This window comes from Emydura macquarii, unplaced genomic scaffold, assembly GCF_026122565.2.
Source record: "Emydura macquarii macquarii isolate MOO-44397 ecotype Brisbane River unplaced genomic scaffold, CSIRO-AGI_Emac_v2 contig_318, whole genome shotgun sequence".
NCBI lineage: Eukaryota > Metazoa > Chordata > Testudines > Chelidae > Emydura > Emydura macquarii.
Window position 1 is genome coordinate 712,985 of NW_027130455.1, and position 13,810 is coordinate 726,794.

Below are 13,810 nucleotides of genomic sequence, written 5' to 3' on the forward strand. Positions count from 1 at the left end.
GCTCCTGCCAACTTTCTGACTCCATAGCATCTCATATGTATTCATTAACCAGAGAATAATCCCTAGCACTGAAACTCTCCACTAGCATAGCAAAAATGAAAGCTCTAATGAGCAGTAATAATAACAACACTTTAGCACTTTTATGGTGCCTTTCATCCAAGGATCTCAAAGCACTTCACACACATATGCTAGTAATAAGAACCCAGATTGCATCTCAGATGGTCCTGAATTTCAGAGTAGAAATCAATCACAATGTAGTCACATGTTACTCTTTATGCTTTTCAGACATCCCTAATGATCAGAAAACAACTCAAGCTCTGTCAATATTATAAGAACGTTCGTTGTTTTATTCTTTTTGGTGGGTACAAAAACCACAGTTTCTTACACAGAACAAGATTATAAATAATATTTGTAACATGAGTGACCCGTAGTCTCTTTTGATTCTACACTGCAGACTGATGATGTACTCTAAACATTTTTTTGTTTTTCTTGTAGTTAGACAGATGCAAATCTGTGGAACACTGAATGATGTAACAGAATGAAGGTAACAGCAAACAAGAGAATGACCAACAACTTTTATAAAAAAAAGTCTCTGAATTTTGTTACAGTGATGGCATTTTATATCAATTATTGCAATGAATTGTTCCCTAAGATGGTTAGAAAAAAGAATTGTGTTGTCCTCTACCGAATTTACATCATTTAAAAAGCAAGCATGTTTCAATATTCCTCTTTTTTCAAAGAAAATGTAAATAATTTCTTTATTTTTTTCACAGGATTTACATATTTATTATTTTCTTATCACAGTTTAGTGATTCATTTCCACAGCTGGATAATCTTCCATTGTATATATTGATGTTTTGGAGACACAGGTTAGCATGTTCATTGACTTCTATAGCTATTTTCCCCACTTTGTCAAGATAAAGACCACAATGTTGTCCTTTCTGAGCATGTTGTTCACAGTTTAATGCGCTAATTGGCAAGTCTTATTAGTTTTAAGTCCACTCAAGAGAAATTTGTTGCTGTTAATATACCCCTCCCAGCCCCCTCCCCCCAACAAAACTAAATTATGAATTTTCCTGATATAAAATCTGAGTTTGGGTTTCTGAGCTGAGCTCATGCACACTTTGTTGCTGATGATATCTGGCGCATTTGGACGTACTTCCCATTCTCAGCCCAATTATTAGTTCATCAATGACACTCCCATGTCGTTACAGTCTGTGCTGTGTTCCCATCAGTCACCAACACAGTTTAATTAAGGCACTCAATTATTTTTTTGGTTTTTATGGTAGGTCCGATGCAATTACAGCCAATCCTGAACTTTGTCTAATTGTAGTTCCAGTGTGCACGGCCTTCGGGCAGTCAGGAGTTAATACACGGCCATTTTCTCCTACACTCCCTGTGATGGATAATCTGGCTTTGTTTCTTATGGCTTCAGAAAAGGTCAGCTAGGATATAGGAAAAAGAAGAAAGTGTTACAATATTTCTGTTCCTCAACAAGCCAGGACACAACAAACACCAAAATATCAAATTTTAGACATCTGCATTTTTGTTCATGTTAACTTAATATATATATATTTATATACATATATATATATATATATATATATATATACACATAGTGCATTTAACTACATTGGGGAAAGAAAAGAAAAAGAAAAATCAGACTAGAGATTCTGATGTTAAAATTTTGTGACAGGCAAACTCTATGGACAAAGTATAAAATCCCAATTTGCTCAATATATGAGTACAGAGGGAAACCTTAATCTAAAGTGCTTCAAACTACACTGATATACTGCAGCAATATGAGAAATAATGCTTTATATAGCTATGGCCTGGCAGGCACTTATTCACATGAATAAAATTACTTAAGCCCTAAATTCTGATTAGAAATAAACAAATACAAATGATAAATCATAAAAATTGCTCATAAATTACTTTATAAACCTGGAAACTCTCATTTTGAAAATTTAATCCACTGTTCAAATCTAAAGAAATGTATGATTTGGTTTCTATTTACCAAATAAATAAATAAATAAATAAAGTTTTTTAAAAAAGCATTTACTGTTAGCAGATCCCAGAAAGCTCTCCATAAATCTCATTTCCTAAACACTTGGCTATAAGTAAAGCTGATCAGAAATTTTCCATTGATTTTTTTTTTTTAACAGAAATTGCACTTTCAAGAAGAGCAACATTTTTCACAGGAAAACTTTAATTTTGCCAATATTTTTTAAAAATTTCCTTTGGGAAAGTCAAAACAAAATATTTTGTGTGGGATCAGGTTGACCCAACTTGAAACATTTTGGTTTACTGAAATTAATCAAACATTTTGTTTCAGGTCATAGTAATTTGTCCCCATCTGAGCTGCCCATGAGAAGTGGCCCATGAAGTATGGGGGCAGAGATAAAATCAGAGACATATGGAAAATTAGAGGAACAAAAGGGAAATACTCACAATGGGAAAAAGGGCTAAAAGATTTATACTATAAGGAAATGAACTGTAGTATTTTCCTGCATTTTATTTGCTATTATTGCTGATATGAGCTTTGTCCCTCCTAGCCCAGCTTCTCCTTCTGCCTGAGCCAGGAGTGAAGTCCTAAGTCTGTGTTTGTGAAGTTATTATATATATACATATGTATATGAAAGAGAAAGAGAAAGAGATTAAATACATGTATCCATTGCGTTTGTGTGCAGTTATATCAGTGTGATTTAACATCGTACTGCCATTAGTTGGCTGCATCAAAGGACAATCTCCAAATGTACAATTACCACAGCGCTACCATCAAGAGCGTAGATGTAAAAGCCCATCCCCAATGAAATACCGTAACAACCCTAGATAATGTAACACCCCCCATAGTCAACCTAATTCAAGAATAGACATCAGCAAACAGAAGAGCTTTATGCCATTCCCCCAAAACCAAAAACCTGGGCTGTGGTAAAACAGTTAGGACAGTCAGTTACAGTGTCCAAGACCTGCCTCTGAAAAAACAGTGGCTCCAGTTCCCCAGTGTTCAGATCCAGGGATTAACAAAAACACCTTTGTCTATGACAGATGTAGTATATACAGAGAGAAATGGTCTCATAGGTACATGGGACCCCAGCCCATACATAGCTTTATGGAGTATCAACAACTTGAATTGCACCAAGAAGCAAATAGGAAGTGTAAGGTATTATAATTTAGCTCATAGTGTTCTGCACTAGTGGAAGCGTCTAGGTGGTCCTTTAAGGTAGTCCCAAAGTAGAGTACATTACAGTAGTCCATTCTGGGGGTGACAAAAGCATGGAGAAATGTGGGGATAAATATTCTCTAGGTCAATTGCAAGAAAAAAACACTTTTGGTCACTGGTGATTCTTGGAATTTTTGGAGCTGGAGAAAATAAGCCCTAGATTTCAAACCTCTTTGACAAAGAAAGTACATACTTCTCAACAGAGTGAGCTGGCATAATTCTTGACAAGTCTTCCAGAAATATCTCCCTATCCACCTACACCACCTCCATCTTGTTTGGAATGAACTTCTGATAGTTTTCCTATCCATGACCCTACTATGGTCATGCACTAGGGAAGCAGAGAGGCTGAAAAAAGACATAAGGGCCACCACCATACTTTAAATGTACCAATGACTTTGTGGCCCAATTCATATCACTGTTTTTTCTAGCCACCTCACATACACCTCGAACAAAAATGGATCAACAACTCCTCATGGGAAACAGCTGAAATTGCTAATGAAATCAGTATGGTCAGGAGACATTTGTTCATCACCACGAGGAGACCACTGAGCAAGGAAACTAGTGCAGTTTCTGAATCATATCATAATTCAAAATACAGGTACTGTGAAGGCCTAATCCTGTCTTGATTTGTGTCACAAATTTAACAACATGGCTTGACTGCAGAATCAATGCGGAGGAGAGGTTGGGCTGTGAGGGAAGAAGCCTGGGTAATTATTGTAGCAAATGTAGTAAGTATAAAAACTGTGAACAGTAAGTAAGGAGAGTGCAGTTAAATCCTGATACTATGCATCTGAAAGTCTTTCTTTAAGGTGTTGTGTGTCTCCTGAGAGATGCTGAGTGTCCTATTCACATTGACTTAAGTGGAAGTAAAGGTCATTCAGCATTTTGGAGCACTGGACCTTTAATACGGGGCAGATATTTTATTTGATTCAGGTTCCTACACAGCCCTGATCACTGGGAGATATGGGAATTTCCCTTCCAGAAGTATTAAAGATAAACTAGGCACCCCATTTTCTAATTTGGACATGAAACTGACAATGTAAACTGCAAAATCAAATGCAATAAAGATGCTGCTAAAAGTTGCTTATGCATGCTGTAGCATTTGGCCACTTATATAATGAAAGATTAGATTAACCAAAAGTATGGGGTTGGGGAGAGAGAGAGAGCTAGAGAGGCACTGGAACCATGATCCAGCTCTTCAGGACATTCACAGGTTGATAGCCCATTAAGGAAGAGATGATGGGAAGAAAGAGCTGAAAATTATATTTCTTCCCTTCCCAGCCCACCCCGGCAATTTCTGTTTGGAGAGCAACAATTTGGCACTTGAGATATACCAATTCCACCTGCAATGTCACAAGCTTCCTAGTGTCATTAATCCTTGGCATTAGGGAGTTATTTGTATTATCATACTCCCAGCATCCAGGAATTAGAAAATGAAAATAAGTACATAAGATGCCAATAAACACCAAAGAGTGTAAAAATGTAAATTCTAGGGGGCTGGATTTTCATGTGACTTAATGCCCATATAGGGGAGTTATGGAAAGGAAGAGTTCCCCCACCCCTATTTTTCCCTTACAAGGACAACTAGGTTACCTGGGCCCCAGGTGTAGAAGGGTAAGGGACTCTGTGTGCCTGGTCTCTTGTGTAGCTTGGGGTAGGGAAGGTGGAGCCTTAGTTCCATCCCACCTCCAGTATATCCACCAGTGCAGGTGAGCTGGTGTACCAGGGGTGGCAGTTTGGTGCTGGTATAGGACAGTAGAAAATTACTGCCTGTGGGAGCAACTTTGGAGGAGTAAGGGAATTGCGGGTCCCTGAACCACAGTTCCCTCCTTTTGCTGCCCCTGCGGTGACACAGCAACACATCACCTCTTACCAATGGCTGTGTCCTAGAGACACAATCTAGCCCTACATATTGAGACTCACTGTCACACAGTGAAGGATGTGTAAGATCGTCCATTATGACCCCCCCCCCACACCCTTTTAATGCATATTTTAGAACTGTCACAACTTAGGTATTTTACATCAGTTTAAAAACAGAAATGCCTTTTTTTTTTTTCATGCAGGCATTTACCTTATATAACTTCCATGGAGGTTTTCATTTTTTTAAAAATCCATTGGCAGACCATAGTACTAATGTGATCTAATTACTTTTGGTTAAATGAGCACAGCTGAGGTTCTGAAATGAATAGTGAACATGTGTACCACTGCTCTCTCTGGGAGCCAATGTGAGCGGTAGAAATGTGTGTAATCATAGTCATAGGCTCTAGGCTTCTAACACTTAACAGACTTTCTCATTAGAAATGTGTAGTTTTGTGATGGAATAATCATTTTTTACAAAAGAGTTCATTGCTCTCAACTTGCCTCAGTGGTATTCGAGGTATAAACATATTCTGTTTGAGAAATGTTTAAACTACATATTCACCAGTTTTTGGGCAAGTATCAGATTAAATATCCTGAGTAGAATGAGCTGGTTTAAAGAAAATCATGAAAAAAATTGAAATTATGTGGGTGTTTTTCATATGGTTCAAAAGAACCAATTTTTCATTTTTTGGAATAATTAAAAAGTCTATAAAATAGCTGCACATTATTGAAATCATTATCAAAAAGGTGAGCAAAATACATTTATGGAAACCCAAGTTTTCAGTAAATGAGAAGAAATGATATTGCTTCAATAACACTTTCAACAAAATTGGATGCAAATGTTGCAAAAAAATTCTCAAAAATCAAAAAAGATTGGAAAAGAAATTGTGAACTTTACATTTTTGAAAAAGACCATTTTTGACTAAGAAAAAATTTCTTTCAAAACAGTTTGACGAGTTCTAATTCTAGCTTTGTTTGCTTAGGAAAAAAAAGAGAAAAACTGGGATTTAAATAAATCCTACCAGTGGTATAGTCATATTGCTTGTTGCATTATGCTGTCATATTTCACACGTTAAGTGACTTGGGCCAAGTCAGTATTTGGGTGGAGCTGGGATTTTTTAAGACTACATTTTGGGTGCATCCTGCTTTGTGAGTTTGATTAGGAACATGGTACTGGTGTCATTACTCCTTCATGATGTTTTCTTGTGTGAAGTAACAACAATACAGTTCATGGTGTGTCACTTCACCTATAACTCCCTGAAATTAATTTTCATTATTCCCATTTTAAAAAGAAACTAGTAATTACATTTATTATTCATTATTATTATTATTATTGTACATTGTCTTTGCTTACCAATTTGACATGCACATCCTTGTTCCCTGTAATAGCTTGAGAACATGTTCAGTGTTGGACAAACCACTAGGGAATTGCAGGGGTAAAAAGGTTTTCATGTGCATTATGTCTAATGACATTCACAACATGATTTTTTTTAGAGCTTTGGTTCTGAGAGATGGCAGTGAGCCTTATACAGTGTTTGATGTTGACATCTGGAAATCCTAACTGCTGGTGTCATAGGGTTAATGAACATTACCCTAAACAGTTGGGATCACCTTGGCAACTACTATTTATCCTTCTGATCTAGCAGCAGCTGTTCATGTTGGGCACAATGGTTTTGCCACATTGAAGTAACCTGGACAGTCAAATCTAGGCTAGATTGTTATTAATATTCAGGTTTGTATTAAGGGTTTGAACTCCTTTCTGTGTTTGTGGATTTATGCAAATGACTCTCACTAATGAGAGTTAGGTGCACAAATCACTTTTGTATCACTGGGACATTAGGCTCCTGTTATGATTAAAATATAGCCAGGAAATGTCGGCTTGTATGTTGGATAACAATCAGTGGGAGCACAAAAGGTATCTACAAACAAATCGTATGCTTGGAATAGCTTCCCAATCAATGTATAACAAGCCCCCTCCCTCACCTTCTTCAAAACACCCCTGAGAACCCACCTATTCCTTGAAGCGTTCCAGCTATAATGACCATAGACCATTCTCTGCTCATTCTGTGTTTGTTCTGTATTGTATGGTTCTGTATTGTACCGGCTGTGCCTTTAGACTGTAAGCTCCTCGGGACAGGGAACTGTTATTTGTTTGGCACACTTCACCTATTGTACAGTGCCGTGCGCTCCAGCGCTATATAAATAATAAATAAAAATAATAATAATTGTATCTATAATTCTTACTTTTAAATCTTTTTAGGTGGCAAAATAAAATTTCAATTCCAAATCTACTTCTCACATCCCTTAACTTAAGTTCCATACTTATCATGGTTCTATGATTCCAGAAGAATCTAGCTTAGAACATTTTGTCAAAAGTGGAATCATCTGGTTTGCTAACGGAATGGGAATGAGAGTTCTAGATTGTAAGGATTAGGAGGCAGGAATCCTACATGCATATTAATTTATAAAGCATCTAGTATACCTTGGGCACTATATAATAATAATAAATTAATAATCATCATCATCTTCATGATCATAATAATAATAATAGAGTTCCATTTGTAGTTATGTGCCATTTAAAAATGTTTTAGTGCTGATCTCAGGAGCAGTTAGCAAGGTTCACACTGCAGAGACCAGCTCTTTCACTATATTAGTAAAACACGCACGCACACCTATTTCATGGTGCTATGTCATAATAGGCTAAACATCATTAACATTTCAGTCACTGAAATCACTACATTTACATCTAAAACATATTACTCCTCAGCATGATAAAGGGGCAATTTTTGTTTGCTGAAAACTGATGTGAATCTTTAAACTCCATTAACCGTGTTGGCATTATTTGTGGTTATTGCAGTGGGACAAGGGATGGCTCAAGGCAGGACTTGCTAAACAAATGCCATGTTCAAATAGCATAAAACTCTAATTCCATTCATCAAGGAGAGGGGTGGAGAGTGGGGAAAAAAGATGAATAATTTTTAGAATCATACCACACTGCTTGATCTCCCTAAAGCACTCATTCTCAACCCGAGGTCCACGGGCTGCTTGCGGCCCAAGCAGCACACAACTGCGGCTCATGTGACATCCTCAGGGCCATACAGGCAGTATATGTATTGTGTGGATGCAGCCCACATAACACATATAGAGCTGCATATGTGGCCCACAATGGTAAATAGGTTGAGAACCACTGCCCTAAAGCTTTGACTATGACTCACTAAGGTGCTGTCTACCCCAAATCTTGATTATAATCCCTATAAAAAGCTATAAATGGGCTAATAATTAATAATTAAATAATAGTAAAAGCCCTCAGAAAAATAAGCCAGCCAGTTATCTGCGGCTCACTCTACAGAAAGACTCTATTTTTGCTTTAGTATCTAAATTTTCAAATAGCTGTAATTTCCCAGCTGATTCAGTAAAACCAAACTGTTTTTTTTTTTTTTTAAAAAGAAGATATTCTTCACATATTAAAAAAGCCTTTGCAATGCAGATGTCTATTAGCAACATCGAGTAGTATACTGTACATCTGCAGCCAAAAAACGGAACCACTTTGCACTGAAGTTTTCCAAAATAGAAAGCTCTGTTGAGAAGCAAGCATTACCACCACTGGACAGACAGGTCACGACACTGCATTACAGGATGCATCACCCACTCGCTGTAGTAGGCCCTAAGTCCTACCCCTAAATTTTAACACTTTCGGTTCCATATACGTTGTAACCTTCTCTATATGTTGCTAAATTCTGGGTATTCTGCGAGGAAGTTGGATTAAAAGTCTGTGCACTCTTTGCCACCTTCATTCGCTTCGCCTCTGCCCTGGACTTGTAACAGAACTCTATCAAAGCCACCAGCATTGCCAAGCCCAAGCCTCCAACCAGAATGTAAAAGACGCCAGCAACGTTGCTGAGACTCAAGGCACTCGTCTTGTCCTGAGGAAACAGAATCAGTACAGTTAACCACCGATGTCAGACACCTGGAGATCAAAAGCGACACATTATACACTGCAAACATACATATAAAAAAGGTTTAACTGAAATTAAATGGCATTTACACATTTCTTCACAAAAATCGGCCTATCTGAATTTATAAAATATATATCGAATGCCTGTTCTTCCTGACAAACATGGAAATCATTACATGTGTGTTACCAATACTTTGGGATGTGATCAGTCACTGGCTAACAGCTGTGGAATGGTAACTGTATACAATGATATATCTACCTCTATTTAATGAAAACTTTAAAAGAGATATGAAGATAGATTTATTTGAGGGTTGTTTAATAGCTTTCTAACCCAAAAATCCATTTATATCAGATGGGACTCTGCATAATTTTATTAACACATAGTGTTCACTTTTGATATACATTGATATAAAGATGCAGCCAGCCTGGCTTTCAGCTAATTAAATAAAGTCCTTAAAGTATGTGACACTTAAGTTGTCTTTCGTAATTAAAGCAAAAACACATTTTCATTAACATAAAATACATCCCATACTACCTTGGTCACTGCTGTTTATTTATTTATTTATTTATTTTTACTTTATTTTATATCTTTCGGTGCTATGGTAATGGGGTATTGGGCTTTGTTACATAAAAAAATTCTATTAATAAAATGATTTAAAGATCAATCAATTTACGACTAGAAGTTAGTTCTAAGTATTTAGAATCATTTAGAAAACCATAGTAATCTCTTTTAGTGAAATATTTTTAAGCAGCTATTATTTTATATATGTTCCCCTTAATGGGTTTACTACAGCAAATATCTATTGTATGTTTCAGTCTGGTTTGTACAAAAATTTGAATGAGTCTGGTATTTTAGGGTTTGAAAATGATGGGCATAATTATTCAGCATAATTCTCTGGATTAGGAATTTATTTAGAACTGGACTTTTATGTACTATATTGCTTGCAGTAAGATATGTATAAAATTCTGTTTTATAAGCTAAAGTATGGACGGTAGTTAACTTCTTGTAAACTGCATGGAAATTTAATTCATGATGAACATAAATACTACTTGCAGAAATGTTTAATTTAAAGATGCACTATTTGATGTGGGCTTAATGCCTTGGGAAGTAGATCACATTAATGTTGATGCACAGGAGACTTAGACATGAATCTAGATTGTGGTTAGCTGCTGGTATAGGCTTGTAGCCTAGAGATGTTCTGCACCATTTCTATCCCGTTAGCTGGTTTAGTGTAGGCTCATGGTCTTGGATGCAATGCCCATTCTTCTCTGTTGTGAGGTCAGTTGTTGTAATGACACTTGTGGACAAGGAGAAGGCAAAATGGTGGCCTAAAGTAAGTGCTAGGTGAAATCCTCCTAGCTTGTCACTTACAGTGAAAACAATAGCAACATTTCTGCCTTAGCAGGGGCAGCATTGCTCTTAGTAGGTTTAAACTCCCTCCTCAAATTTCACTGGCCATTTCACTACGAAAAAAGGGGGCAAACTCATTTCTACTTTAATTTTTCCATCTGACCATTAGGGGTCACTCTTAGTGCTACTAAGCAGCAACCAGCCTTTCATATATTCCTCTTGAGGCTCTGGGCAATGGTTGGGACATAGAAAGAGGAGTCTAAAGGAAATTGCTGAGATACCCAGAGTGCTAAGGGAATGCATGGCATGCATTAAATGAGAGGGCTTTGAAGTGGGCAGAAGAGTATCTGTTTCTGAAATCCTTCTTCTCAGGGAATGTGGAAGAGAAGGATATTCTCTAAGACTCTTAGGAAAGATTAATGTTTGGGCTTGCAGTGAGGTAAGGCAATACTTGGGAGTGAAACTCAGAGATGAAATACTGGGAGTTATAGGAAGAATACCAGCAGTTGATGCCCTTTCACCCCAGAATTCATGTTAGCTCCACCCCTTTTGCTTGGGGAGGTAAGAGCCCTTCTTCTATATAAGGAGGCCAGACTGTTGTGGAGAAAGAAAATCCCTTCATTTGAATGCCTGAGTGTTCCCCTTCCCAGAATATAAGCAAACAACTCAGCAAGGCCATCTCCTAAATAAGAATGACAAATGGAGAAAGGGATGAATTGCACAGCAGTTAATGGAGAGAGGCTCTCCCCACAGAGAGGAAAAATAACCCACCTTGCGGCTCTTCAATCACACTTTACAACATAGGAAGATGTGATAAGATTGACATTTCAAAAGGAAAGAAACAATGATTTTCTTTTCTACATCCACCTCATTTGAAAACCTAGAAGGATAATAGTGCTTCTTTAAATTAAAGTGGGGCACATGACTATTTTAAGGGGAGCGGTTGGGAAGCATTTTCTTTAGCTGATCCTTGTAACGAGTGTTTACAGCTATTTATTTTATTTCCATGTCATTTTATTCATTACTCCCTTTACTGCTTTGTGAACACAACAGTAGGTCCCGAACTGCAGCGACTGACCTTACTTCCAGAGTCCTTGGGTCCACATTCACCTTTATCGTACCACCATTTGTTTTTCAGCTTGTCTAAGACGCCTGCCTCACTGAGTTTCAAAACGGCAAGGTTTACAGGAGTTCTTCACGTGGAAAATAACATAAATAACATTATATATGTTATTTTATGTTATTCAAGTAAAACTACATAGAATCGCATTGCAAAGTGACAGAGCAGAGGCCACAGTGAGTGCTATGTCATGTACTGTAGGCCCAGGTTTAGAAACAGACATATGACTGGGACCTGCTCCATCGCTTTAGGTAACAGGCACATACTGCTGGGGAAGATTTTTAAATAACTAGTATGCAATTACTGTGAACCCAAAACTATTGGCTTATAGGTATTAACAACATATTCTTCTGAGATTTAAAATGTCTTCAATAGGATGAGACTGGATGTAGGACTTTCAAAATCTATTCATGTTCCTGGCTTTCAATTTATTTTAGGTTGTGCGTATATACATACACATGCACACACATATATAATACCACTTGGCCATAGCTATTTTGTTTACTGTCCTCACAGTGATACAGATAAGTGAAATTTTAAATCATGCAATTTGTTTACAGTATTAATTGGCACAATCCTATAAGCATCCTTCATGCAGAAGACCTATTGACTTCAGCAGTAGTTCTGCACAGAGAAAACTTACAGGATGAGGTCCTAATGTTGTTAACCTCAGATTAAAGGAAAATGAATGTGAAGGCTTAGTTCAAGGCTTAGTTCATGTTTCCATATTCAATATCATTTGGACTGACTTGTTGGTCCTGGAAAATAAAATCATGGTTTTATTTAAATCTCTCTTATTTATTAAGTATTTACAAGGGTTCCAGTGAGGTAATAAATTATTGCTTGGAACCTGCTCTCCTAGTTATGTTATTTGATTCAGACAATCCAACCAAGTTTAGTTTTCATATAAAACATAATCCTTTGCATCAAAGTCATGAGCTGCTGTGGGTTTACACTGAACTTATTGGAACTCAATTAAAAATCTCCAGTGTATTGTATTATTGCTCACCCTTCATGCCCCTGATTCAGTTTATCTTGAAAACAACTGAAATAATAATTGACTATGAGAACTTTAATTTACCTTCCCTCTCAAAGCATTGATTATCAAATTCTTAGTGACCTGCATAGAGATATGTATTTATGTGCATGTGCGTATACCAGTGTATACCAGAGATGGAGGCATAGAACTTCAAACAGCATATAACAGATGGGCTACTCTTAGATATCAGAAAATGCTAGCACTGACATATTCTGGTAATGTCATATAATACAAAAATTGAGCTTGTGTGTTTAAGATGTCACTAGATTCCTCCGATGGAACTCATTTAATGTAACACAGTACAACCCATAGTTTTTAAAAATGATAATTTATGAATGCAAGGTTTAAAATTTCAATAACTGTACAACTGAAACATTAATTAGTTTAGTGAAACTATGTCAGAAATGAATGAAACTATGAAAATAATTACTATAAAAGAAAAAGGATTTTAGTTATGCTCGAATTATGTTTGCATAACTGATTTAACTATATTTCATAGAATTCTAATGAAGAAATATATTTAGATATAAAAATAAATAATAATTCACCATTCTGATGTTAGCTCTATGGATCATGACCTTTAATCCATATGAACTACCTTCAATACATTTCCATATACTCTATAACGATCTCTATAAGCAAATAAAATACTTTCAAATCCAACCCCACTAAATTCATATGGAATACACTGATACTACCACAGAAAATACATGTAGTTTGATCTTGTTCAGTATTTAAACTTACATTTTATTGTCAGGCTTCCTGGCAGCAGGCTGTGCAGGTTGCAAGTGAAGTCAGAGACTATCACGGCTGAGAGAATTGAAATTAGTGGAAGGCAGTTTGAGATGATGGCAAGCTGCCTCTTAAAATGATCTCTGTTTGCTTTTGCTACAAGGTGTGAAATAATTGGCATTGTAATATGGTTTGGGTAGTCATTGTCTAACACCACTAATATATTGGCAGTATTGAATCTTTCTGTCCTCAGCCACATCACAGGAGATACGTAGACGGAACACTCAGATTCTGTTGAAAATCCAGACCAATTTACAGAAGTTAGTGGAGCTACTCCAGACTCAACTGGTTTAAGTGAGATGAGAATTAGGAGTTAGATATTAATGTCTTATGTATATGAACTGTCAAAGAACAGTGGCTACCTGTGTGTAGGGGGAGATGATAGTCATTTCCCCACTCTTTTGCTTGATATTTTAGCACAAGCATACAGAATTTAGGAACATAAACTGCCTAAAGTCTGCCACATTTTG

General features: G+C 36.7%; 1 protein-coding gene across 2 annotated transcripts in view; it reads right to left on the reverse strand.

The window, feature by feature from the left end:
• Positions 1-342: 342 nt before the first annotated feature.
• GRIA4 (glutamate ionotropic receptor AMPA type subunit 4) overlaps positions 343-13,810 on the reverse strand; it is a 275,597-nt gene continuing 262,129 nt past the window's right edge. The window contains exons 14-16 of one of the 2 annotated variants that reach the window (XM_067567661.1): positions 11,468-11,582; positions 8,872-9,006; positions 343-1,445 (exon numbers count right to left, since the gene is read on the reverse strand). In XM_067567661.1, the coding sequence (XP_067423762.1) occupies positions 1,281-1,445; positions 8,872-9,006; positions 11,468-11,582 (415 nt within the window). In that variant the 3' untranslated portion in view covers positions 343-1,280. The remainder of the gene's footprint in view (positions 1,446-8,871; positions 9,007-11,467; positions 11,583-13,810) is intronic. The other variant, XM_067567671.1, reaches the window with a different exon arrangement.